This window comes from Maniola jurtina, chromosome 19 (genome assembly GCF_905333055.1).
Source record: "Maniola jurtina chromosome 19, ilManJurt1.1, whole genome shotgun sequence".
NCBI classification, from domain to species: domain Eukaryota; kingdom Metazoa; phylum Arthropoda; class Insecta; order Lepidoptera; family Nymphalidae; genus Maniola; species Maniola jurtina.
Window position 1 is genome coordinate 9,724,861 of NC_060047.1, and position 27,489 is coordinate 9,752,349.

The following is a 27,489-nucleotide window of genomic DNA, read 5'->3' on the forward strand; positions in this document are numbered from 1 at the left end:
ATCATGAATGTATATTTATCTGGTGTCCACGTTCTTCAACGTGTATAATTTTTCATCCACAAAAATTCCAATATTACAGCAATAACAAAACGCAATTAACAACGCATTCGGATTTCAAGTTTATTTGTGGCCAAAATGAACGATTATATTTGGATTTTGAACGAATCAAAATGGATGCTGGGTGTGAATGAACTATGTACTGAAAAACGAACAGCTTTTTATCGAGTTGTGTCGTGGGCCCGATTATAATCGGGAATCCGGCATCACGGTTGTTTTGTAGTAAATCGGGCTGTGCTGAACTCGTGAATCCTAACAGCGGGGATTGATAGCAGTGGAGGCTGAACTCGGTAGTCCCCGTGTCGGTAATGTGTTTACGAGAGTGCCAGGCGAGCTTCCCGCAGGTGTCCTTAATAGGATGAGGACTCTGACGGAAATATTGAATGTCTACGCGAGTCAGCGAGTGGTGTGTGTCGGGCAGCGGTAGGATCTCTGTGCAAAATGGCGAGAATATACGGACTACAGTGTCGCTCGTGTGCTCAGTGAGCGGGCAGAAATGAAATGCATATACAGGAAGGAACACACACAACTCTGACAACATGTACCAAAATGACAGAAGAAGTAGACAGAAGACATGGTGTGAATGGTAACAGCAGCGGCAAGGGTGCCGACGACGAGCCCCCGGGGCAAAGCTCTGCTCAGACTGCCACGGGTGGAAGACTCAAGTTTTTTAAAGGTCAGTCAATCCTATAACAATCTTATACACCATCAGATAACTACAATAAAAATTTAATTCAAAAGCTCTTCAAAGTTCTTTTACCAAATGTCTGTCAGTTGGTTATTTCAGCAGCTGACTATGTAAAGAACATTGCCTGAAAATGATAAAAGCAGAGATCAAAACATAAATTATTGTTTACAAATAATTTCATCTGTTTTGATGTTTAAAAAAGTTGTTTAAATTGTTTTAGTGAGGTGATGGTAATCCATATTTTCATAAACTTAAAACCTAACTACATAAACTTTATTTTAGACAGTATAGCCTTTATAAAATTACTTGATTGCTGTTTTTAGTTCCTAGTTTTACTTATTACAAAATTAGTAAGTTATACACAAAAAGTACAAAATATAATTTGATTGCTTTTCTATGGTGCTCAAAATTATCTCTACCACAAGGCTTTGGGACAGATCCTCTACAATAAGATCTGTGCTTGCAGGGAAGCTTTTAAAATAATCTATCTATTTATAAAGTTTAAATGCCAATAGATTTGATGACAATACTGTGATAATTCAAAGTCAATCTTATAGCAAACCATAGTATTAACCATACTATTCATCTTTAAGTGGATTAGGCATGGTTGCATAACTAATCAGGTGTTTTTTCGTTTATATAGTAGACAAGTAATTGCACTTTCTTTACTCATTTTTTATATGTCTTAATTATTTTTTCATTTTTATATCTTTCAAGTATTTATCATGTCTGTGGATAAATAGTTTCTATGTTGGTATGGTAGGTAGGTAACAGATTACTGTTTGTACTAGCCCTATAATACCTAAATGCATAGATAAAAGTATAAATATATTCCATTTATTATGGAACCCAATAGTGTAATAGCAAAGGTTATTATAGCAGTATATGAGTATATTTATTAGAGTAAGAAAAACTAGAAAGTCATTCATGCTCTGATAAGCGCATAGCCACATTTAAGCGAGCAGTTGGTAATTGTCTGCAAACCTCTGCTATTGTTGTGTTTTGCAAGGAGCTGAGACCATCCTTGCGGAAACAGCACTGTGGTCTATGCTCTGCCTAATTGGATACAAGCAATAATCCAAAAAAAATCAGATACTTCGATAATTAAATAATGTATTGAATAACAACTCAAACAGAAACTTAGTAACAGTGTAAAATTTAACACAAATATTACAGTTGCATTTTATTTTTATCAACTTAATTAATATATTATTTATTAGTCCATTGCATTTTTCCCCTAAGTAGTGATAGCATAGTAACAATAATGAAACAACATTAATTATGCAAATTTTAGCTAAGAGTAGATTAGCTTCCTCTACAGTTTACAAAAAATGCATAACTGGCATTATTTTTAGTGAAATGTCAGAAAAGTTTTATACCAATCTTACACATATACATGATATTTTGTAGCTTAGTAAAAATCTTTAATACTAAAAATAAGAATAACAGCCTAAGGGTTTAGTAATTCCAGTGGAAAGGATGTATAAATCTATGTTTAGTTAGGTACTAACTGTAGATTTTCTTGACTAAACAAAATATATTATGCTTTTGAATACATTTATTGCTTACATTCAGTTGGGTGAGGCAATTATATATTAGGTATTACAGAATGCATGCTGACTTATGACATTTAAATTGCATTGATTTCTGTCTAACTATTATGGAATTTGCAAATGTTGTTAGTGACTTGACTAACTATACGTTAATACTTAACTATAGTACCTAAGTACTTAACTCAATAATATTTTTATCCCTTCTGGGTGAGCACCCTACCATCTCATACTGCATCATCATTTACCACCAGGTGAGATTGCAGTCAAGAGGTGAATTGTATCTGAATAAAAAAACATGTCTGCTATGTATTTAAAACCATTTAATATCACTGCATAGATAAACATTAGGCATTTACAAAACAGGCCTTAGAAACTTTGATCATTAGCCTTTTAGATCACTTCCTGAATCTGTGAATAATATTAACTAAAATTAAGTAGGTATATTATATACACTTGAGCACTTGTTTTTAAAAGCATGTTGGTGTAAGAAGATGTGCATAAATAAATAGCTGTGATAATTAAATTTACATAGTATATATATATATAATATATATACTTACATAGACACAGCAAGCTAGATCCTGTTGCAATAAAAACACATGTAATTAATAGTTTTTCTGATATTTTTAGAAGAAAACAATTAATTTATTAATAACTAGCTGATACTCATGGCTATGTCTGTGTGTTCATTGAATTTGAACAAAATAATTTTCAGAGATAGAAAGTATCCTATGTCACACTCCAACGGATCAATGTGATTGCAGGACAAACTAACAAAAACACACTTTCACATTTATAATAATACTAGATGATGCCCGCGACTTCGTCCGCGTGGATTCAGGTTTTTCGAAATCCTGTGGGAACGCTTTGATTTTCCAGGATAAAAAGTTTCAATGCAGTTGTAGTCAACTGCACTAAAAACGCATCCAATCTGCAATTATTAGTTAGTTTGCAGTCAAAATGCAGACAGTTTCTCTTAGTGATTTTGAAAGATAAAATAATGTTAAATATGATATGTTTTGAACAAAATCTAATTGGGATATGTATTAGACTTTATCCTCATGGATTTAAGTTTTTAGAAATCCTGATGGAAGGAACTTTTTATTTTTCTGTATAAACAGTAGCCTATATCCATTTCCAGGATGCAAGCTATCTCTGTACCAAACACTAAAATTGGTTAAACAGATGAGCTGTAAAAAAGTAAAAGATAGACACACTTATGCATTTATCAGTACTTTTCCAATTCTGGGGTATTTTAGCTTATCAAGGCCTCTTAGAGCATCAAGTATTAGGTAACAATGAAACAAAGTAGCTAGCAGCTTTACAAAAGGAAAGTTACACCTACATAATTACACATACAAAACATTACATAAAGTGAGACATATTACTATGAAGTGATAGCCCCTGAGTAAACATTATTGTTAACTATTAACTATAATGAGAATGTGCAGCTTGACCTGTGTAAGCACATTCTAGTATTTTATAAACAAACATTAGGGTCAAGTGTAAGTTTAATAGCTGTAGATATGTACATCAATTGAGGAGCTGGTGAACAAAACGGTGTAAGAACTCCTTATCAAATCCTCCTGATCAAAAAACCTTTTTTTTCTTTTTTATAATCTGGACTTTTTGGCCATCTAATTTCCAAGCAAAATGGCCTGAAACTGTACTTAAAATTGAGTGCAAATTCATGATTTTGATCTCTGAATACTTGAATTAATTTCCAAGCAAAACAATCTAAAACTGTTTAAATTGAGTTCAAAGTTTGTGACATCAATCAAACAGTATAATTGCAACAAAGTTTCAACAGTTTTCATACAGTTTTTTTGCTCATGTAAAATTTTATTTCATGCAATATTAAGTTTATTGTTATGTCCGCCAGTTCCTGAAATATAATGTTGATGAGGTAAGTGTATATATGAAGACTTGCTTACCCTGCATTCTAACCAGATAAAAAAAAATGATGACATTACACATCAGATTATTATATTTCTGATGATGCAGCATGTGTGATAGTTAATTGGTATTTTCAGTTGGTATATATAGTTTGTGCTTTATTGTATGTAGTACATAGAATATTCACGGTATCATAAAAGACAAAATAACACATATACATAAATGCAAAAGAAATAAAGAAAAACGTTTATTTTTAAAATTGTGCCACACATCACGCCTTATAACTAAGAAGGATGTTGGTCTATCTGTTTTCTAGATTTTCACGGCCCATCCGTTTTGACCACTTTTGACGCAATTTGGTACAGAGATAGCTTGCAAGGGAAGGGTAGGACGTCGGCATCTTTTTGTCCTTGAAAAGCAAAGAGGTACCACAGGATATTTAAAAAGCCGAAACGCGGAGTAAGTCGCGGGCATCATGTAGTACCTATTGATATAATTGTGTGCAGAGTCACATCTTGTGACCACCACTTTCTATCTTAAGCAAATAAATAAGGTGTTGGATAGTAATGTCAATTTTATTATCTTATTGACTCACTTTATTAATCTTAAGAAAATTGAAATCACAAAGTATGTTAAATGAGTTAGAACTGGATAAAAAGGAGATTTAAATATTTTCCAGATGGAAAGTTTATATTGGAGTTGGTGCGAGGCAGCGCGCGCGAGGGCGAGCGCGCAGGCTGGGTGTCGGTGCCGCGCAAGACGTTCTGGCCGCCCGCCGCCGCGCCGCCTACGCCGCCGCACGCCGCGCCGCCCTGCGCGTCGCTGTCGCTGTCCGACGACAACTCGTCGCTGCACTCGTCGCCCAGCGCCTCGCACCGCGACCATGCGTGGAAGCAGCCCGCGCCGCGCCGCAACCTCGCCGCGCAGCTGCAGCTCTACTACTGCCGCCCCGGCGCGCTCACCGCCGCGCACATCCGCCAGGCCGCGCGGCGCAAGCGGCGGCGCCCCTTCGACCCCGCGCCGCACCCGCTGCCCGGCCTGCTCAACGGCGCCTTCCGCAAGCCCAACGGCCTGTGCGAGCGCCGCACGGCGCCGAGCGACGCCGCGCCCGGCGACGACGTCGTCGACGCGCCGCCGCCCGACGACGAGCGGTGGATGGACTGCGATCGCGAGAAATATTATCATATGAAACTCAAGAAACCATATCAGTATCATAAGTTAAGGGTGTACAAGAAAACGAAACCGCCGGTCGGGCGGAAAGAATTGAACCGGACGATAGACCGGCTGCGCGAGAAGATCGCGGCGCTGCCCGTGCTCGTCAACGCCAAGCTCGCCAGCTGCCGCCAGGAGCACGCCATGGTGTCGCCGCGCAAGCGCATCCTGCGCGAGATGGAGCGCGTCAGCCTCGAGGACCAGGCCAGCAAGCGGCGCGCCAAGACCGTGCCCGCGCTCAGCACGGCCTCCTACCCGCCGTCGCCCGGGCCCAGCCACTCGGTGCGCGCGCCCAACGGCTCCGCGCCGCGCCGGGACGCGCCCGCCAAGCACGTGAGCAGCTACAGCATCCACTCGCTGCTCAGCATGCCTGACGACGCGCGCCGCTCGCCCGAGCCCAAGCGCTCGCCGCACTCCCAGCCGCCGTCGCTCAAGACGGAGTCGCCGGCCAGTCTCGCGTCGCCCGACCTCAGCCCCAGCCCCGACGGCTACCGCTACCGCTACTCAGCGCTGGCGCTGGGCTCGCCGGGGCGCGGCGCGGCGCGCGACTCGCCCACGCCGCCGCAGCCTGGCGCCGCGCCCGCCTTCCGCGCGTACGCGTCGCCCGCGTCGCCCTACGGCGCGCGCGCCTGGCCCGCGCCCGCGCCCGCCTACGCGCGGCGCGACGAGTGGGCGGGGGGCGGCGCGCAGTACGTGTACGGCTACGGCTATGTGCCGCACGTGTACCGCGCCGCGCCGCCGCTGTGGATGCACTACGCGCTGGCGCCCGGCGCGCCGCCCGGGCCCTGGGCGCCGCTGCCGCACCCGCTGCTCACCGACCATATACCCAAGGACGAACCCACTTCAGGTACATCATATTACACACTAGCTCAGGTCACACAGAGCGCTCTCTGTGGGTGCTCCAAGTCTAGCGTGAAAACAAGCTATTGCAATCAATATTTACGGGCGGAACATCAAACTACTCAAGGGCGAGATGCGTGATGTGTGAACAACGCAAATCAACATTTGGTATTTTTGTTATTTTTTTGCAAATTAATTAATATTTTTAACAAATTAAAACCCATTTGAAATTATTACCTTACAGCAAATACTTTTGCCATTATTTGTAGTTTCTTACTCTGTTTATTTGCCCATGAATAATTTTATATTACAGTTACATATTATTCAGATTTGATAGCTAAATGCGGTATTTACTTTACTCAAAACTTTATTGATATGTATTTTGTATGATTCCAGATTTGCCATTGAATTTATCGAAACACTGAAGTGTTCGGAGCCGGCGTGGCGCGGGACGTCCTTCCCGTTTCGTGAGACTGACAGCTGAGCACGCAGACCGCTGGCACGTGCGTCGAAGTGCCGTGTGGGGAGTCGTGTCGATTTGTTACATAAACTTATAGGTATTTTTACAAAAGTAAATAAAGACTTAGATTAATTAATTAAAGTATAAATGAAATTGCAATATCGATTTTTATATTTTTATACGGTCCGGATCGGATCGCCCGCCGGGCGAGTCGATGCCGTGCTGCAAACATTCCACTGTCGCGTCGATCGATTGGCACGTCGAGTCCAAAAATCGCATCCCACCTGCCGCTAACGGTTATAGCTATAAAGAACGATATTTTTGTATAAATCGTGATTTTCCGGCGGATCTGATTGTCAGAAAATCTATTTACAAAGTTTTTGTATAATATACTGAAATATTATTTTAGTATAGAGTGTATGTATGTAGTAGAGTCATGCGTGTATTTTCATACGAACTGTTTGAGCTGCAAATTAAATATTTTAATATTGGCTATTATTTTAGAGTAAGCTTGCTAAGATCTAATGGAAACAAAAATACAGTTATCGATTGTTAACGATCAGTGCCTTGAACTAAATGAAGATATGAACATATTTATGAATGAAAAGTATTACCTGATAAAAAATTCCTGGTTTTATAATACGATAAAAAAAAGTAACTATAGCATACTGCCATTTCACTGTCACGATTGTTCATACCGAGTTTTGATATATTCATAAATTAGGTGGAAAAGCATTTCGGTCCATATCATCAGCAAAATTCAATAATGATGTTATATCTCGATCTCATTATTTAATTTAGAAAATAAACGAGGTAAAGACTACAGTTTTTTGGGATCAAATTTGGATGTGTGTTTATGTAACATGTATATTACATTGTATATAATTTGTGAATGGTGTATTGTTGAGAGCGGGCCCGCGCCCGCGAGCGCACGATTCACTTCGGCGAGAGTTTATTACCTTCGAATAATGAATAGTTATTGTAATTGTACAGTATTTTTGTATCAAGTATTGACGGCGAGCGGGCGACTCCGAGGCTGCCGCGTGGAGTGTGGAGCCGGGACACCGCGGCCTCGAATGGCTTTGAGATTATAACGTAGAGCTAGTTTTCTGCAATTATAGTATGGGGTTATGTAATATAAGGACATTTAAACGAACGGTAATGGACTGAATTCTGAACTAATTTTTAATCGTTTATGGAATCGTGAAAAAAAATAAGTGTTGTAATCGGAGAGGCCTATTGTATCGAGCGTTGTCCGCCAACAAAGTTGACTTAGTGTAAATGTAGCTGTAATAGAACCTGCTCAATTAAACTCTGAGTAAAGTAAGGGAACAACTTTATATCAATGTTATCACTGGGATGGAACTGACATTTTTAATTTGTCAACATTTTACCTGTACCTATGTGTCGGCTGCGCTTCTTTTTATTGTTTGAGTCAGTAGCGTTGCATAGACATGGTTATTTAACATATTGTATTAGATTAAATCTATAATAGATTTGATAAAATTCAAATCCACATGAATCTAATAGAATTACATTAGGTTAATTAAAATAAGTTTTTAACCTATTATGTTAATTTATAAGAAATATAGTCACTGAAATAGATGATGGTATATGTACCTTCTGCAAATTATATACGTATTTATAAATAAAATTGTCCAAATCACAATATTTGAATGCATTTGTCTGTTATATCATACTCAGTAACTAAACTTGAAGTGATTTATGGACATAATAAGAGTCAACTGTTCAAGTCAATTCAGTCCTGTTTTTGTCTAATACATTTTTGCTGTATTTTTTATATCAACCAAACGTGATACAGCCAAGGTTTGAATAAATCATTGAGTTTAGCAATTAAGTTGTTTAAAATAATTTATATAAAAATATTTACAGAGCCCAAATAAACTAACATCTGTAATCTATTTAGATTTAATCTATTTATTTAAGTCTCTTTGTATACTTCATAAAGTCCTATATCTATGAGATACTATAAAACTACTAGTTACGATAATGTACTGGGCATATATTTTGGAACACGCCGCGAGTGTTGAGGCAAATCAAAACTACGTATTTTGTATGCTCAGAAAGCTACCTTCATCTGGCAACATATCACGTCAGGTATAATGCGCGCCAAAAAAGTAGTCCAATCTGAAGTGAATCTGCAACAGGGCAGATTTCTAGAGCGCACTTTGATTTTGCTCAGACTTTGTTAAAACGAGACAGATTTATGTGAGAGATATACATCTGTCTCGTTTTGTCAGAGTGCGCTCCATAGACTTACACAAACTTGAACCAAGAACTGTCTTTTTAATACAGTTGCTCAAAAAGTGGCGTATTGCAGGGACGTATAGCGTTCGGGATGTGGGCTATTACATACTCGTGCTTTTTTTTTTTACCTTTCCCGCACTCGTGCTTTTTCTTTCCCAACTGTCAAAATATTAAAAAGAAAAACCAACCATGAAGTTTTTACTAAAAAAAATCATAGAAGTTTTTATGATTCATGCAAATACGTATATTTCTAAAAAGAAGCTACTAATTTGTTTCAATATCAGATTTAATGATTTGATTGAATGAGTTTGGTTAGGTTTCATTTCATTTCATCTAATTAAATTTCATTTTCATTTCATATCAATAAAAAACTTCTACTGAAGACTTGGCTGTATGGGCATAGTTCCCTTTGCCTACCAGAATGGGTGAAGAAAAAAAAACTCTGCTTATATTCTACGGTTGGCGCCATTTTTCAGAAATTTTCTTTGCGAGTTTAGTTGTTGGTTGCCTAAAATGAGTAATTTCGACCCTAGTTTTTTATATCTATTAACAATAAAGTTGTTTTAAATTAAATTAAATTAAGTTAGTTGAGTTTATTGTGTTTTTATTATTTTATTAAATTGCTTCATTTTTTCGCAACTGTATTAAAAATAGTCGTTCAGTACACGTGCGGAACCGTCATTGCAACTCGTTCCGACTGTCAACCCTCGCCTTCAGCTACGCCTCGGCTCGGGTAGACATTTGTCGGAACTCTTTGCAATGACAGCCTTTCCGCACTTGTAATGAAATATACTATTGTCTTGTGTTCAGATTGCGCTACTTATTTTACGCGCACTATACCTACTGGTATTTGGTAGTATGTTGGGGTGACGTGCTACGAGTGTTTCCGGCGTAATGCTTCTGAGAGTTAATATAAAAACTACAACAAAAAGTACACACATGTGCCATTGAAAATATATTTTTATTGTATTTATGTAGGAAGTTCTTGGAAAATTAATATCTCAGTTTCGTCCCGCGAGTGTGCCGCTGTTGTTGCAAATATAAATATTTTTCTATGCAATCATTTATTTTGTAATCATCTATGTGATAGCGCTTTTCGTATAAAGTGTTACGTGACGACGCAGGTGTCTTAAAATCAACTTAAAACATATTTATCATGCGGAATAATAGTTATTATCCATTTATATTAAGATGTAGTTATGTACTCGAATAAATATAACTTTTTAAAATACGTCGTTTTATTTTAATGCTAACAATAGTTCGGTTATACAAAAATCTCTTAAGTAAATAGACAGGAGTTTAAAAATAATAGTTATTTTTTGCAAGAAATATGATGAAGATGATAGAGCTGTGAATTTAGTTTAAGATACATATTTGTGTAACCGAACTATCAATCTTTCATGATTATAATAAGAGAAATACCTAGTCATTGCAAAAGAAGTATAGGTACCTATAATGCATATGTCGCAGCTAAATGGCATAAACCGGGAGTTGGACATAACTCCCGCGATGTGTTTGTTAAACGGCAACTCAATTAGACCATTTCACTAAACAAATTAATGATGTCATAGAATACTTGATCGTAATTTAGTAAAACACCTGCCCTTCTGGGATTATGCCTAAACTTTAGATTTTGGTACTCAGATTTCGTTCTGAACCACATTCGATGTAATCACAAGGACGCCAAAATCTAGTTTGGTTAGGTTAGATTAGATCATAAAAACCCATGTGCCCTACCTAGGTTCTATTGGGTAATATTATCACTAGGTTTGTTGAGTGAAATGGTCTTGAGTTGTCGTTTTAACATCTCGCGGGACTTAGCCATATTCCTGAGGGATATAGCCAATTTCCGGTTTATGCCATTATTTTGGGATCATAGAGATATTATAAAACTTTATCCAAGCTCGCCATATTTGCTCTGTCTTATCAAAAGTACAATTTTACTTTGAATTTGCCATAATCTATGTCCCTAGTACCTAATTCAAGAAACTGTATCAAAATCGGTTGGTTCTGTAAGTTTTGAGAGATCAGTCAGTTGCGGCGCTATACTAAACGGCTGAGATCTATATATACTCTTTCATATCACTTAGACTTACGTTTTAGTTAAAACGGGACAGATTAATGCCAGCGATATAACACGGTATCTCTTTTTAAGTGTCTTTATAATGAGCAAAGTCAAAGTGCGCTCTATTAGGTTTCAATCTAATGTTAGCGATGAGACATCTTCTCAACTTGATTGCCTTGAGGTACACTCCATACTTTTTCACTCGTACATTGCCGTAGAATGTAGATCGTGATGGTGTAAGCCCATCATAGAATTGTTTGTAGTTAACTTACCAGCGCAGCATCTAGTTGTAGTTGTAGTCTAGGTAGGTAGTACAAAAAATCTCATCAAAATCGGTTCAGTATGTTTTGAAATTCAGCCTGGACGTTAAGAAAAACTGCTATTTACATACCCAGCTGCCCCTCGTCTCCTTAAACGAGGTCTTACACCTCACGTCGGGTATTGGTTGTTATAATTTATTTGTTTTGACTCAAATAGCGTGGCGTAGAATAGCTGTCGTCAATGATCGATCTATAGAAGCTGGCTGGCGTCCACTAGGCTTGGAGAGCAGAGGCGAGACGCGCCGCAATGCTCCGAATCGAATTGTTTGTCATACTTTCAAGTTTAAATCGACGGATTTTGGTTCGATTCGGCGCACCTTAGATCGACTCCAGGCTTTAGAAAGAAAGGTGGGTGAATAAATGACACACAGAAATAAAATACGCAGTATTCCAATTTGTGCTTTATTTATGAAAAAAATTGTAAATTATCCTACAATGAATCTCCGAATGAAATAGACTTACATATCGTTTTATGTATCAAATACATTATTCGCTCATCGCCAGATCAAACCACATAAGAACAATATAGTTTAAAATATTATCTACAGAATCCGTCGTCGGCGATTCGATTACCAAAAATACAATCTCGCGTTCGGGGCGGGGCCTCGGGCTCTGTACACGGCAATATACAGCGGCGCAGCTCAGCCGAGCAGCGCCTCCATGGTGTAGGGGTGCGGCGGCGGCGGGCGCGGCTCCTGTCAGTCCAGGATCACCAGCTGCAGCGGCGCCGCGCCCGCCGCCACCTTGGCGCCCGCCGCGCCGCGCAGCGCCCGCCACGGCGCGCGCGCACCGCGCCGCAGCTCGCCGCCGCTCAGCGTCCGCCGCGCGGCCCTGCGCACACAACCGCCCGTTGCAATACACGCCACATCCACTTTGCTATTACAGTACTACCACTTTGATAAGTCGCATCGGCAAAATTCGTTTGCGCATGAAAGCGCAACCTAACGCCGACTAAAGCTAATGAAATACGGACCTAATTTGCTTGACTTTTATATTTTAAACAAGAACAACAGAGACTCGCGCTATATCGTTCATAATTCGTAGAAGACGGACGCGTGCTATGACTGATATTTTCGCGCTATTCAAATCCGCAATTACATCAGCGTAACTTAAAAAAGTGGTAGTAGGTACTGTACGTTATAATTTAGAAAACTAGTCAATATTTTCAAAATAAATACATTTAAAAATTGTAAATTACTTGTAAAGTTTGCCCTAAGACTGGGCAGTCTTTAGAAGTAATTTATAATTTTTTGCTTATTTATTTATGTATACGAAATTGCATCAAAATTCGGCCTAAAATAGAAATGTTTCAAGAGCCATAAGTCATAACTTTCAAATTAAATATAAGTAGGTATTCAGACATAGATAATGAAGAGATAAGTCAATATCTGGCTTTATTTTGTATCTTGAACAACAACTAATCGGCGTTTGTGTAGAAGAACTGTGTAAGAAGTGTAATCTTCAAGGATTCTTTGAAATTAATTAATTCAAAACAAGAGGAAAAAAATGTATAATTGGATACAATTGGTCAAGTGCGAGTCGGGCTCACATAGGAGGGGTTCCGTACCATTGGACAAGAAATAACACATTTAATTATTTTTTTAATTTTCATGGCGGTAATTTTTAAATATTTACTGTTTGTTGTTATAGCGGCAATAGAAATACACATTCTGTGAAAATTTCAGCTCTCTACATATTATGGTTCACGAGATACACCCGCTGACAGACAGACAGACGGACGGACGGACAGCAGAGTCTTAGGCTGAGATCTATTTTTAAGAGCGCACTTTGACTTTGCTCAGACTTAAGACACTGTTAAAACGAGACAGCGTTATACCGCTGGCAAAAATCTGTCTCGTTTTAACTGAAACTTAAGTCTGAGCAAAGTCAAAGTGCGCTCTTTAGATTTCAACCTTAGTAATATAGTTCCGTTGGCACCCTTTGGGTACAGAACCCTGAAAAGTATTTTTTGACAAATAATAATAATTACAACTCAAAGTTAAAAACCTACTTGGCAGCCTCAGTGGCTCTGAAGTAGAGGTCGTCGGGAGCGTCCATCCATGAAATGACGTGGCGTCGGCCGCCGCGGCCGGTCAAGTTTGTCGGTTTGCCGTTTACCTGGTGCAACAAAAATAAACATTATTTTGATTACAAAAAACTCCTTACGGTACGGTACGGAACTCTTCGTGTGCGCGTCGGACTCGCACACGAAGAGTTCCGTACCATCATACAAGAAACCTCAAACCAGCACAGTAAAAATTTGCAAGTTAATGACGGACGGCGCCATCTTCATGTGATTTAGCTAACTAATTATTTTGGGAACACAATTATTTTTTGTGATGGAACCACAAATTCATGTTTTTCGGTTTTTTTCCTTTACTTGTGCCATAATACCTATCTACATGCCAAATTTTATGATTCTAGAATCAATGTCAACGGAAACTGCCCTATAGGTTTTCTTGACGGACACGACAGACAACAAAGTGATCAGGGATAAAGATGATAAGGGTTCCGTTTTACCTTTTGAGGTACAGAACCTAAAAAAATATTATTATTGGAGAAAATTTCTCTTGAGATATGGCACCCTAAATAGACTTACATGTGCGAAAACGTGTGCGGGCAGCGGCTGTCCGGTGGCCTGAGCGCGCGCGCACATGGCGGCGTACTGCTCGCGCGACGGCCGCTGCATGGGCGCCGGGTGCTTGTTGGGCCGCTTGGCGGGGGGCGCCGCCGCCGCACCTCCTGCACCACACACGCGCTTAATACAATGCTCCAGGTGCGCTAACTGTACACTTCGCCCACCCATAACTCGGTCAAGCTAAGTTTGCACCTCGTGTCGATTACGTCACACTGACGTTTAGCTACGGTATGCGAACCGTACTGAGACGGTAAGGCAACCGCGGGGAGGTGAGCGGGTAAGTGGAAGAGGCGCCGCATTCCAGAGAGGTGCAAACATAGCGTGACCGAGTTATATTTCCTAGTTTTGTACCGTCGCGAAAAGGTAGTCTACCTCTGTGGATCGAAGCAGAAGCGATTGAGGCGCGTTACAGATGACACGATGATACTAACACTGTGAAAATATAGCATCAGGCGCACACATCTGACGCGGGGGTTCAAAGCGATGCCATACATTTTCATATGTTAGGCACGCACGGGCGGTTCTATGACCGGCGAGCTAATAGTGCCTCGATACGTCATACGGTAATATGAGTATGCCAAATCGAGGTAGCTAAGACGGTCATTTAACCAAGCGTCAGCTGCGTCGCGTCGCGACTAGGCCGCGACCATAGAGGTCCACCTTAACCGTCAATGTGGTGCATTCTGATAGGTCTAAATCTAGTGTTCTTTTTCACAGCTAGCAATAATACATTTTAGACCTCTCATATGAGTTTATAAATTGTGTACACCAGAATTAGCCACAATGCATTAACGCCCTCGTGGCCTTGTAAAACTCGATTCGCCAGTTAACTCGTAAGGGTGAAATAAAACATTCATATAATGTATTCACAACATCGATTTACCTACCGAGCTGGTGGGGTTTTACCTCACGCCGGTGGTTTTGTAACAAAGCAAAATATTTTAGTTAATTAGTCGAGAGAGAAAATGAAAGTTAGAATGTTCAATTACTTTATTTGCGGGGTTGGGAAATGAATAGACTTGTATAGAAATGTTTTATTTGAAATAATATATATGTGGCTTCAAACCTGTTGCTACTCCGGCAAGAGAAAGCAGCACAAACAAAGAAATATTGTTTCATTGATATTGTCATTCCTCAAACAGAATTATTTCTGAGTAGGTTCTTTTTTCATCCCAATTATCACGGGTTGTCATCAATTATCATGAATTGTCAAGACTGTTAACCGGGCTCTCTCCGTCACTCGCTTCTGCTCGCTTCATACAATCGTAGTTCCAATTTCATTTGAATATTAAGCAACCAAAGTCCATGAAATTTTGCAGACATATTCTAGAAACTAATATCTGTGTCTGTGGTGTTTTAGATTTTTCTAAAAATATGTAGTTTTAAAATTACAGGGGCTCCAAGATTTGTATGAAAATTTTAAGACCACGTAACTTTGAAACCGAATATTTTAACAGAAATCTGGAAAACCACAGACATAGATATTAGTTTCTAGAATATGTCTGCAAAATTTCATGGACTTAGGTTGCTTAATATTCAAATGAAATTGGAACTACGATTGTATGAAACGAGTGGAAACGAGTGACGGAGAGAGCCCTCTTAAGCTTTGATGATGGTGTAGTTATTATAGTGTGCGGTGCTGGTTTTGTGTGATGTTAGTGTTGTGCGGTGCTGGTGTTGTGCAGTGTAGGTGTCGTGCGTGGTGGCGGCCGCGGCGCGGGGTGGATACTGACTGTCGAGTCCGTTGATGTCGTCGTAGGCGCGGCGCTTGAGCGCGGGCGCGGCGTGCGGCGCGAGGGGCGCGGGCGGCGCGGCCGCCTCCGCGCGGCGCGCCTCCTGCTCCGCGCGCGACAGCACGCGCTCGTACATCAGGCTGCCGTCTGTTACAATATTCAAACGAGATACCATTGAAGTAAAAAATAATTCAATCAAAAATATTTAATTTTTATTACAGACGTAATTTAAAGAAAGCGAAATAGTCAACTCAACTTTATCAACAACTTCAATTTCGTTGAAGTAACCCGATTACCTACATCGTCGCATACGACCGAGCAGCCTGGATGACAAAGTATAGTGCGAATTATTTATTAGTAAGCAGTAGTGGTGCTTACCTGGCGCCTTGGGCGGCTTCGGGAAGGCGACGTGGTTGGGCGTGGGCATGCGGTCGCGTGGCGTGAGCGCGAGCCACTCCTGTGCGCGCGGCGCCGCCGTGCCCAGCGTGGCCGCCAGACGCGTCGCCACGGCTCCCACGGGGCCGCGCACGCGAGCCACGCCCGCCGCGCCCGCGCCTCGCAGCTCCGCGCCGCCCAGACCCGCCATCGCTATCGTGCCTGGGGAACATTCATAAATAATAATTGTCTTTAAGGTTGATCGCACATTATATGATCGTCCAACGCGATTAAACAATGATATTTGAGGTCTGGAACAAGAATAACATCACCAGTGCACCTTCGTCATAAGACAGATAAATGCGGATGCTGTTGCATTGGATTCAATTGGCACGGAAGTGGGAATCAGCTTAATTTATTCATTTCAATATCAATCCAAGTTTGTATTTCTTTAATAGGTTTAATGTCTTCAACCAATTCTGCATGTTTATTTAATCAACGAAGCGATTGATTTAAGTCCAAACTTAGCAGTTGATTTAGATTTAAGTCCAAAAAGAAAAATAAATCCTTTTAGTTTAAAAACGTATCGTCTTTTGTTTTAGCATGATACAACTCACGAACACAACTACATTACTAACTTTGAGCCGGTCGGAAGGGCGCCACTCTCACTACGTGCTTGTGTCGGGGTACTCACACTCGTGCTTCACTTGGTGCAGGTTGATGGGCGAGAAGGGCGAGCGCGCGAAGTGGCGCGGGCGGCGCAGCGCGCGCGCCAGCCTGCGCGCGAGGCGCGTGAAGGGCGAGGCGCGCAGGTAGAAGGCGGCGCGCGTCTTCATGACGGGCCGCGCGCCCTCGCCCACGCCGCCGTGTGCCGTCGCCACGTGCCGCGCGAGGTGCGCACGCAGTTTGAACTCCTGCCAACCAACAACACTGACTATCGCATGTGTACAGATCGTGCCATACGTCTAGATTACCCTAAGCCCTGAGTCTAGCTTTACAAGAAAACGTTAACTATTCGCAAGTATTAAAAATGTATGAGTATTTATTTTCAGACTTCTGAACCCTGAAGTGAGCCTAAGATTTTTATTATGATACATTATCGCAGCATGCTAAGGAGACGGCTGCTTCAATCTATGGCACAGGTATATTTTGCTGAGCCATATTTGTCGCGCTCAAAGGAGTCAGAGTGGGCCGATTACCGATTAATCAATCATCCTGCTTGCCTTCAGTTTGGCTCAAGTCAAGGATGATCTAAGCTCAGCTACATGGACCAGAAGCTGGGCTTACCTTGGCGCAGTTTATAACAGTGCAACGGTGCGGACGGTGCGACACCGAGAGCGCGGTCTCCTCGCCCTCGGCGCGCGCGCTCCGCACCACCTCCGCTTCGCTTTCGCCGAACACGTCTGCCGTCTGGAAACGAATAATATCCATGTAAGAAACTACAAGCTATTCAAGGTATGGATTAACTAATTCTTCAAACCCGACAGCTAATAGAGTTTCCTTTGGTACTGTGATGTTCATGAGCGGCGGTGACCTGGTTGCTCGTTATTAATATATTAAAAAACTGTCAATTGTGATAGTTGTATGCCAGGCTGATTTCAGATATTTCCAGGTGTCAGGGTCAGAGGCATCTTATCAAACCAAGTCTTTTAACTTTGTACTACAATTTCAGCAGGCCCCTTGCAATCATGTCTAGATTGGCAAAGTAATCGTCTCACCTTTAATCCTCCGTATTTTTTCCAATATTGCCAACATGTGCCACACAATCTGTATTGTAAATGCTGTGGACCCCATGAATACCACTGGTTTGAATTTGTCACTGAAATAAGAAAAGTTGTACTTTTATCACTATTGTAACATTATAATCAAGTAACTTTACAAGGAAGGAAGGAAGACAGCCATCCTGTTGGTCAGACGACATTACCAAGCTGGCGGGAAAAACTTGGAGGAGGCTCGCCCAACACCGAGAGGAATGTGAGGAGGCCTATGTCCAACAATGGATTGATAGGGGCTTAGAAACAAGAAAGAATCAAGTAACTATTATGTAAAAACAAAGCAATATCAACTCGCAACTGTACTCGTAAAAGGGCACCGACATATCCTACCTTGGCATGAAGCGCAGAGACTGGGTGAGACGGCGGCCGTGCCGTTGGTGCCGCCGTTGAGCACGGCGCCTTTGCTCGCCGCGTTGGGCGTGCTGTTTATCAGAGCCGGGTTGGGCTTATTGCTGCAAGTACATCCATCAGTAAGACCCTTTGTCCACATCATATCAAAGCTATTTTAATAAAAAGCGTTCGCATTTTGCTTTGCTATTCTCAGTTCTCAGACAACTAAACATATTATAATTTCTGTCAGGCTGTCAACATTATTTTTGGAGACTAAGCATTAAAATTGCCAACCAACGAACTTGTGTGGTTCAAATGGCCAATTATTTTCAAATTTATCGAAGCGAGATCGACGTCTTTAGAACATAGACGCATTCACAGTAGCGAGACGATTCACGCCTTTATGCCTGACATAAAGGCATACCGTGTGTTGGTGTGCTAAACGCGTTCAGCTGTCAAGCGAATTTCGATACTTGACAAGTTGTCAAAGCCACCTCAACTTTAATTACCAAAATGGAACACTAACTTTATTGTATCATGAACTAAAACTCTGTAGCAATGAGCAGTAAAACAAAGAGGCAAAGTAAGAGTGACATAGATAGGTATGTGTGGTGGTACAAACACTCACTAGTTGGGAATGTACACTTGCTTCAGCTTGGACTCGGCCTCGACCGCCTTCACGCGCTTCTGCTGCACGTAGCGGTCTGTCGTCTTCCACATGTAGTAGTACTCCACTAGGTTCTTTAGCGTCTTCCATGGCAACTGCAACGCGACAACCAAACGTTATGCTAGGCCAATGGGGTGCGTTTCTACTCAAGCGGCGGTGTATTGCAGACCAAACAGATTAGAAAGAAATTAAGAAAAATTTTTATTTCGTAAATTGTGCCATGCATTACATGTTATAACTAAGACTTGGTTATCCCGACGCTTCCTTCACTCTAGCATAACATGCCTCAAGCAGAACAAGCGCCGGAATAAACTGTGTCATGTGTGTGTGTGTGTGTGGCACAACCCAAAAAACGAATTAAAGAATTGCAGAAGATTAATTCTCATGACACGTCGAACGCTCTGACAATAAACGTCACCATCACTGTTAACTTCCGACTCGAAACACACGGATATTAGTGAATGAAAGGAATATATCTATATAGGAAAATCTATTTGGTCAAAGCACATGTCATGTTCTAATTTCCACTTCAGTAGAAACACACTCTAAATGCTGATTGTAAGGAACGCACCGATCGCGTCGTAAGCAACGCGTTTTTCAGTACCTAATAAAAATGTGAATGTCATCATCAGTACTCTCGCAAGCGTCGAATAAAAGCGGCTGGTGTTGTGGATGTCATCATTGAGAAAATATTGTTCTCGATTGTAAATTTTTTGCAAGCAGCTTCGCTACAGCGATTACAACAAATAATGGTCATTTAGAAAAGCGGTGTAAATAAATTTCTCCCACATGCTCGGAAATTGCTTTATTATTTAAAAAAACAATACGTTAATCAGCTCTTTTTCGTAAGCAGTAATTTCCAAGATATTAGATATTTTATTAATTGCAATTTTTTTCCTTGTTGTTTCCTTGCAAATGAAAGAATAGTAGTAGTAGTAGTAGTAGAAGAAATGAAATGAAAGAGTAGTAGTAGTTAGTTGAAAAAGCAATTACCAGTCTCCTTTTTTTTTAAAAAAAATCTTTATTTTAAGAGATTATTCGCTGGGCGAATATGCCTCTCTATATAGTTACAATATAGTGCATTCTAAATCAAAATTAATCTAGATTAAAATCTAGCCAGTAATCATCTTATATACCTACTTACATATGAAAGAAGGAATAAAATTACTTAAAAAGTACTCGGTCTTACCGCTTCTCTAAATTGCTTTATTTTTGGCTTGGACAGTAATGTACTATTTGTAAAATAGGTGATGGAGTGTCACTAATTCGATTGCACGTTAAATTGTCACTGAAAAGTAAGCTATTTTTTTCACATGAAACATTGTAGAGGCATTTTTACATGACTACCCTAAAAAGGAGTTTAATATTTTCAGGGTGTATATATGTGAATTTCTTTATCCACTACGACTTCTAAATGCCTGAACAGATTTTGATGTTTGGGGTATCGTTAGAATCCCTTATGTCATCCCAAGTGAACTGTTTATAACTTTTTTGAAAAAATAATAATATGGCGGTCGTATAGCGCCACTTTCAAATGTGAAAAAGGATAGGTGTCGTTGGCTAATGAATACTCACAAAGTCCTTTCTAATGTCGGCGAAGTCCTTGCCGTATTTGTCGAGCGACTCCTCGAAGAGGTTGGCCTCGGAGGCGGACCACTCCTCCATCTCGTCGCGGCACAGCACGGGCCCCGACGCGGGCACCAGCGACGACAGCGCCGCCTCTATGCTGTAGCCCGACTTGTGCAGCGTGTCCATCGCGTGGAACTGGAACAAGTCGCAGCATATTACTACTTGACAATCAAAAACCAAAATATTTTTTATTCAATTAAACTCTTTAAACTCTTTTTTACTTGACTAATTAATGATTACCTCTTACAAAAATTTTAATTTTCGACATTTTACTACATACTACATATTATCTAAATATTTTTTGTGACAAAGTATTTAATGTGACTAATTTTAACATAACGAATTGCATGCTTAAAGGCAGAATTTGGCTGTATTCTTTATGTTTTTGTAACATCTCCATTGTTTACATACCCATATTTGCAATAAAGAAAATTGAATAAAATAGAAACACTTATGTAAGTACTTTTGAATCATCAAATGCATCTACCACTGTACGTACAGCAGGGTTGGGTCTCGCCAACGTAAAATGGACTTTAACTGCCTTATTTGAAAACTCAAGTTCGTCTATACGTCTATACAGAACTCTTGCAAAATAAAAATCGGTGGTTCTAAATGCATCAAATCAAACTTTAAACATTGAAATTTAATTGAATTTCAATTTTTTTTGAAAACATTTGTATGGGATTACGTAACAGAGAGAGCCCTATACTAACTTCTCTACGTGGATAGAATATCATATTAAGGTAGCAGTACCAGGGAAACATACATTATATGTGTACAAGAAACCTAAGCAACATAATGTATAAGAACATGTTCGTACAAGTGTGATGTCTCTGCTGGCGGCGGCGGCCGACATGTGCAGGCTGGGTTGCTTGACGCTGGAGGAGCAGTCGAGCGCGCGCGCGAACGTGCCCACCGACCGCGCCACTACCAGGAACTGGTCTATCTGCCGGTCCGACAGCCCGTGCGCCGGCGTCCACACCAGCGTCTCCAGCTCCGAGCTTTTGCGCGTGTCCTCCTCGCCTGCAAATGTTACGTCACTGGTCAGAACTCTCAAAACGCGCAAATAGGCAAAAGCAGCGTGGTTATAGACAAACTGAAAGGGATTTTAGCTTAAGGTGGGGATCTTTAGTGTGTATATGACTATATGCAATACATACAGGTTGTAACCAGACCGCTAGCAAAAACGAAGACAGGTGATAGTACTGATGATTACTGAGTACTGACAAGATATCATAAAAAAATATGAAAAAAATTGAAAATATCTTGTATTTTTTCAAAGTTCACAAATTGGCCACTCGAAGTCAATGCCACGTCGTAAGTAGGGCATTGACCACTAGGGGCAGTTATTGGCATTGGATTGTGTTAAGGTAGTATATTATATTGAATAGAACTGTATGATACATTTGTATATTGAAAATTACTCTTGTTACTGCAAGTGTAAATTAAAAATTTATAACACCCCCGACAAGTGAAGGTTACAGTAACTAGAAAAGAACGGCTGAACCGATTTTCTTGGATTATAGCTAAGATCTAGCTAGCTCTTGATCAAGCCACCTTTCAAACAAAAAAAAACTAAATTAAAATTGGTTCATTCGTTTAAGAGCTACGATGCCACAGACAGATACACAGATACACACGTCAAACTTATAACACCCCTCTTTTTGGGTCGGGGGTTAATAAAACCTTCGCCTATGGCATCTGCATTAAAATTCAATTCATGCATTAAAAAATTTATTTAAAAAATATACACTCGTTTTGTAAACTACTGTGTTAGTAGGACAGTGTAGGAAGAAAGGGCTTACCTTCTTTTAATAAATTAGTTACTTCAGTCTGATATCTACTTCCAACTCTGATTTCACCCTTATCTGCTAATAAAGTCTTTTGTGAAGGATCAAATACTAAACAATAAAAAAATGCGTCCTGAAACAAAGAGAAAACGTTTGTTATTCAATGTCTAACATAGAAGCATAATAATATTAATTATTCTACACGAAATATAGTGAATTAATATATTCTATATGAATCATACATTTTTACATAAAGCAGAATCAGCGATATCAATGTCCCACTAGACGGGGCGCTTCATAGTATCGCCATGTTCTAACGAACTTCGGTGTCCGCACTCCTGTCATCGAAATCCGCATTAGACGCAGTCCATTTGTACGGGATAACTCTAAATTAATATTCACATAGGTAGCTTTAGTACCTATAGTCTGTTCCAACTTGTAGCATGCGACAGATCGAGATGGCAATCGGGGTATGAGGCGGGGGGACATCCCGTACAGCCGCACGTATCGCGCTATCCCGCACCGGGTAAGCGCGCTTTGCGGGTGTGCGGGGCGTCCCCACCCCGATTGCCATCTCGACCTGTCGCGTACTATATGTTCATCGAAACGGACATTCTTAGAGTTACAAGCACCAAAGCGGATTTCGATTCACAAGGAGTGTGGACACCAATGTTCCTTGGAACATGTTACTATGGAGCGCCCCATCTAGTGAAAAGTTTATGTCGCTGCGCAGAATATGTACAAAAAAACATAACCGAAAGCGTCTCAAACAATGTCTGGATATTTTTTGTAAGAATATTTAAATTAAGTCCACTAAAACATTAAATAGTCAATTTATTGTGGCAATTAAATTCCGCCAACAAGGTAGTTAAGCATTTTCGGGCTTCTTTTCGAGGTTTTTGATACCTTTTTAATTTTACTTTTTGCCCATTATAATATTACATAACATATGTCATACATATCGTGCTTGTGTAAGAAACAAAATAAAGTAAATGTAGTGTTTTACTTTGAACTTAAAAATATCTCAATTCCTTTATTTCGAAAAAAAAGGGTTGATAATGATATCAAGCTGCTAGATTTTTAAGCTTGACTTTTAATAAAAGAATTTTAATTAGTTTCAAGTTAAGAGATTACCAGAAATGGAATGGCTATAAAGCCTCGATTTCACTGATGATTGACTATACACTTTTTGACCTAATTTGGCTCTTTTTAATCGACTTCTGTTTAGTACAGATCATTGCTTGACTGTGATGGTCAATTGACTTTGTATGTGTAGAGGGTCTTCCAAGACATTGGATAGACAACAGTGAACGTGGAACTAGGAACTCACAATCGTTGGTAGTGGGATCGACGCCTTAAAAATAGCTACTTGAGTCGTGCCACAAAAGGCGGTTAAACATTACGATCACATTCAATATATTAATATCAATCTTTATATGGCCATGTTAATACAGCAAACAGGAAGCTGTACGGCGATACGAGATAGTCGGCAAGTGCATGCTCATTTCCTTATTAGTTGCGTAGATGGAATATTATTGGAGCCACGGCCCGGCCCGGACGTTGGGACACGTTTAATATATTATGTACTAAACTACTAATAGCTCAACCTATTTTTACTAAATTAAAGAAAATTCTAGACATTCACATCTTGAACATGATATTGACGACTATGCAGACCCCTGGCGCAGTGGTAAGCGCTGTGGTCTTATTAGTGGGAGGACCCGGGTTCGCTGTATAAATATCATACATATCATACAGGTCGTCATGGCAATCGGGGTATGAGGCGGAAGGACGCCCCACAGACCTGCACTATCACGCACCTGGTTGGCGCGGGGGATGAGCAGGCGTGTGCGGCGTCTCCACCCTGATTGCCATGTAGACCTGTCGCGAACTATACTTTTAACCTTGCAGTCTTATGTAAATATAAGTACTAAACGTAATAAAGTATGAAAAAAGCCGATGGTACTGCAAATGGAATGTCGGGTGGTCTCTTTGCGGCGCGATACTCACATCCTTATTGAGATAGCTCAGCAGCAACTCGGTTTCGTTGAGGAGTGTGACGGTTCACTTGCGGTGAATGTACGTACGCAAAAAATTACAATAATAAAAATGCAACGCCAAAAAAAATGTATGTTTAACCTTGCAATTTTAACAAAAAGTTAGAACTACGATGAAAGAAGCCGATAGTATAGCAAATAGAATGTCGGGTGGTCTCTTTGCGGCGCGGTACATACTCACATCCTTATTGAGATAGCTCAGCAGCGACTCGGTTTCGTTGAGGAGTGTGACGGTTCACTTGCGGTGAATGTACGTACGCAAAAAATTACAATAGTAAAAATGCAACGGCAAAACAAATGTACGTCTAACCTTGCGATTTTAACAAAAAGTTAGAACTACGATAAAAGAAGCCGATAGTGTAGCAAATGGAATGTCGGGTGTCTCTTTGCGGCGCGGTACATACTCACATCCTTATTGAGATAGCTGAGCAGCGACTCGGTCTCGTTGAGGAGTGTGACGGTGCACTTGCCGCGGATGTGCGTGGCGGGCAGGGTCTCCACGTGTCGCGACAGGAACAGCTCGCGGTGCTTGGCCTGGTGCCGCTGCTTCGGCGCCAAGCCGTCGCCGCCCGGGAGCTCTGTAGATTCCTCCTCCATCGCTACTGCAAATTACAATAAACCGACTCAGGTGGCTTGTAATAAGAACTTAAGTGTGTTTATGGATGAGAACCTGTGGCCTAGCGGAATTTCATATCGCTGTTCAATATAATAAGAAAATCGAGTTGGTTGAGAAGAGAATTTACAAAAGAGAATTTGCAAGTGAGTAATTTGCCCTTACAAAAATGTATGCAAATATTATGTACTAACATAGACTCATAAGTTTTATATATTACTTAAGTTAAGTTACCAAAATAGCCCCCCCCCCCCTCCCCCTTCCCCCCCTGTTTTTTTTTTTTTTTCGAATATAAGTTAGTAATTGAATGCAATTTGACTTGGTGGTCCGTGGCATGGCGTGGATATGGCAGATTTTATTAAGCCCGTTACCTCTTATTGGTTTCTACGCGGAATTGTACCAGAACGCTAAAACGCTTGGCGCTACAGCAGTTTTCAGGTGGAGGGTTTCTTGCTAAGGCCAAAGCTTTCTATCAGACCAGACCACAGAAAATTTAGAAATTATAAATTCTCAAATGGCCACTGCCGGGTATCGAATCCGTTACTTTCAACTTATAAGACCACAGCGCTTATCACTGCGCCTGAGACGCCATCAAAACGTATAAGTTACAATTTGTTCATGACGTTATATTGTTACAGATAGGTGTCACTAAAATAGATCGCGTTGTTCAGGTAGGTACATTTACACATTCATAAGAGGTCAACCACAGGCGGCGTCTATGTGCCTATGACAAAAGCGTGCCCTGCGCGGCGACGCAACGTGGCCGCATCGAACATCAACGCCCGACGCCGTCCTTTATTATATATGTACAAGTATTACTTTATTATATACAAATGAGATGAGTAGTCTTGATTGATATTTTTGACAAGTTATTAGCCCTCTAATAGATCTATAGATTGTAACTTGCAATATAACCTAAGATGGAAGCGTGCTAATCTGGAAGGGGCCTGGATCGTAACAGTTTAATTACGTCCATATCCATGCCCCTAATCGATTTTTATTTTTTATACGGCATCGTATTTTATAATGAAATCGTAATATTTATCTCTTCCAGATTAGCCTGCTTCACACAGTCTGCTTATACTAATTGCACAATCAATTATTTTGGACTTGCCTTTACACTTGTTTTGGTATAATACATAATATTACGTATTATACAATCGAAGATTATTATAAAAGAGCGTGGATTTGACTCGCAGCTCGCTCCAGCAATAATAAATGCGCGGGATACCTAACAACATGGCATAATATTGTAAATTAAGTATTTGTAAACAGCAACCATCCGCGTCGACTTTTTTTTGCTGGTTCTTCTCAGCAGCAGCTTTTAAAGGTTCTTTCCGAACTTTTAAAAGTTTATTTGCATATAAAAAATCTTTCTATTAGATCATAGTCAAGGGCTAGTTTGTCATTGAAAAAAATATATTATGTTTGAATTGGGTCACATTTTATATTTCATTCATTAGGTTTAAATAAAAGTCGTCGATACCGAGGACCGGTTTGGAGTTAAGATGGCTTTTGTGTTGTGTTGGTGACGTGGCGCGTGCGGTCGCGGGGTGGGGGCCGCCGTGTCGAGGGGTAGTGACTGCTGGCTACTTATTATTATTATTATTAAGCCCGCTCCACTCTACACCCGCGCGCATATCGAAGCCATGGATCTAGCCCGCGATTCGCGGGTGATCTCAGCGCGAAAAATATGTCCCTACACTTGCAAAGTTTCACTATTTTTCGTTCTGATAGGGCGATTACGCACTGCGTCCGATCCGAATTCGTGAAAATATGTCCCGAAGGAGTCATAGAACTATTTGTATAGTAGCTTACGCACTAGCTCAGACTTCCGTCATCCGAGTTCTCTCAGCCATCCGTGAGAATATCTTGGATGTGCCTCGGATTCAAATCGGACATATTGACGAAGATATGTCAAAGATGTGCACTGAATGACTTGGATCAGAGATCAGATTAGTGCATAAGCAATATCCGAGTTTTTATATCCGTATTTTCACGGACTCCGATCGAATGAGTGCGTAACCGCTCTAAGGCTGTCAAGGCGCTCAAGTGTAGAGCGGGCTTTACCGCGCAGTCTCACAGACACCTCGAGCCTCACCGCACTAATACCACGCGTCATAAAGCTCACCTTGATAACATGGGGATCAGGCTTATGACGAATGTCAATGAAACTTTAATGACGGCGTTTAAAATTAAAATCGGGGCAGTCAATTTAGTTAAGTAGGTATATCTTGTCAAATTTATTTATTTTATGCACCAACCTACAATTTAGTTTGTCTCGCCAAACTGCATAGCAGCGAATTTGTGGTCAAAAAGAATGCACCGTGCAATTAACTAATACCTACTATAATTATGTAGGTATGTATTTACACTAAATTAACCTAGTTAGATGGACACTTGAAGTGTCAAACATATAATTCAAAGTAACGTAATGAAAAAAAATGATAACTGGCTGTTTTTCATAAGCGGGACGGACATCGTGTCGTCAATTTTTACTTACTTTCGCGTGGTGCAACAATT

The 27,489-nt window shown here is 40.6% G+C and overlaps 2 protein-coding genes across 6 annotated transcripts in view; one reads left to right on the top strand and one right to left on the bottom strand.

Moving 5' to 3' along the window:
• On the top strand, positions 1-26,441 carry LOC123875332 (serine/arginine repetitive matrix protein 1-like). Of its 2 annotated transcripts, XR_006798126.1 has the most exons (4): positions 1-733; positions 4,874-6,253; positions 6,643-8,344; positions 26,430-26,441. XR_006798126.1 is itself a non-coding variant. In XM_045921100.1 (3 exons), the coding sequence occupies exons 1-3, from the start codon at positions 559-561 to the stop codon at positions 6,669-6,671; spliced, it is 1,584 nt and encodes a 527-aa protein (XP_045777056.1). In that variant the 5' UTR covers positions 1-558; the 3' UTR covers positions 6,672-9,010. The 2 variants fall into 2 exon arrangements, 1 of the variants encoding a protein (XP_045777056.1); XM_045921100.1 differs by lacking the exon at positions 26,430-26,441 and having other exon boundaries at positions 6,643-9,010.
• LOC123875329 (metastasis-associated protein MTA3) overlaps positions 11,734-27,489 on the bottom strand; it is a 93,830-nt gene continuing 78,074 nt past the window's right edge. For 2 of the 4 annotated variants that reach the window (XM_045921092.1, XM_045921090.1), the window contains 15 exons: positions 24,762-24,955; positions 22,312-22,429; positions 21,327-21,529; positions 20,453-20,641; positions 18,839-18,972; positions 18,211-18,332; positions 17,824-17,924; positions 17,393-17,515; positions 16,800-17,019; positions 16,109-16,327; positions 15,731-15,877; positions 15,064-15,069; positions 13,959-14,101; positions 13,371-13,477; positions 11,734-12,190 (listed from right to left, as the gene is read on the bottom strand). In XM_045921092.1, coding sequence (XP_045777048.1) covers positions 12,058-12,190; positions 13,371-13,477; positions 13,959-14,101; positions 15,064-15,069; positions 15,731-15,877; positions 16,109-16,327; positions 16,800-17,019; positions 17,393-17,515; positions 17,824-17,924; positions 18,211-18,332; positions 18,839-18,972; positions 20,453-20,641; positions 21,327-21,529; positions 22,312-22,429; positions 24,762-24,955 — 2,159 coding nt within the window. In that variant the 3' untranslated portion in view covers positions 11,734-12,057. Of the gene's footprint in view, positions 12,191-13,370; positions 13,478-13,958; positions 14,102-15,063; positions 15,070-15,730; positions 15,878-16,108; positions 16,328-16,799; positions 17,020-17,392; positions 17,516-17,823; positions 17,925-18,210; positions 18,333-18,838; positions 18,973-20,452; positions 20,642-21,326; positions 21,530-22,311; positions 22,430-24,306; positions 24,326-24,761; positions 24,956-27,489 lie in introns of those variants that run through there. The other 2 variants (XM_045921093.1, XM_045921091.1) reach the window with 2 other exon arrangements.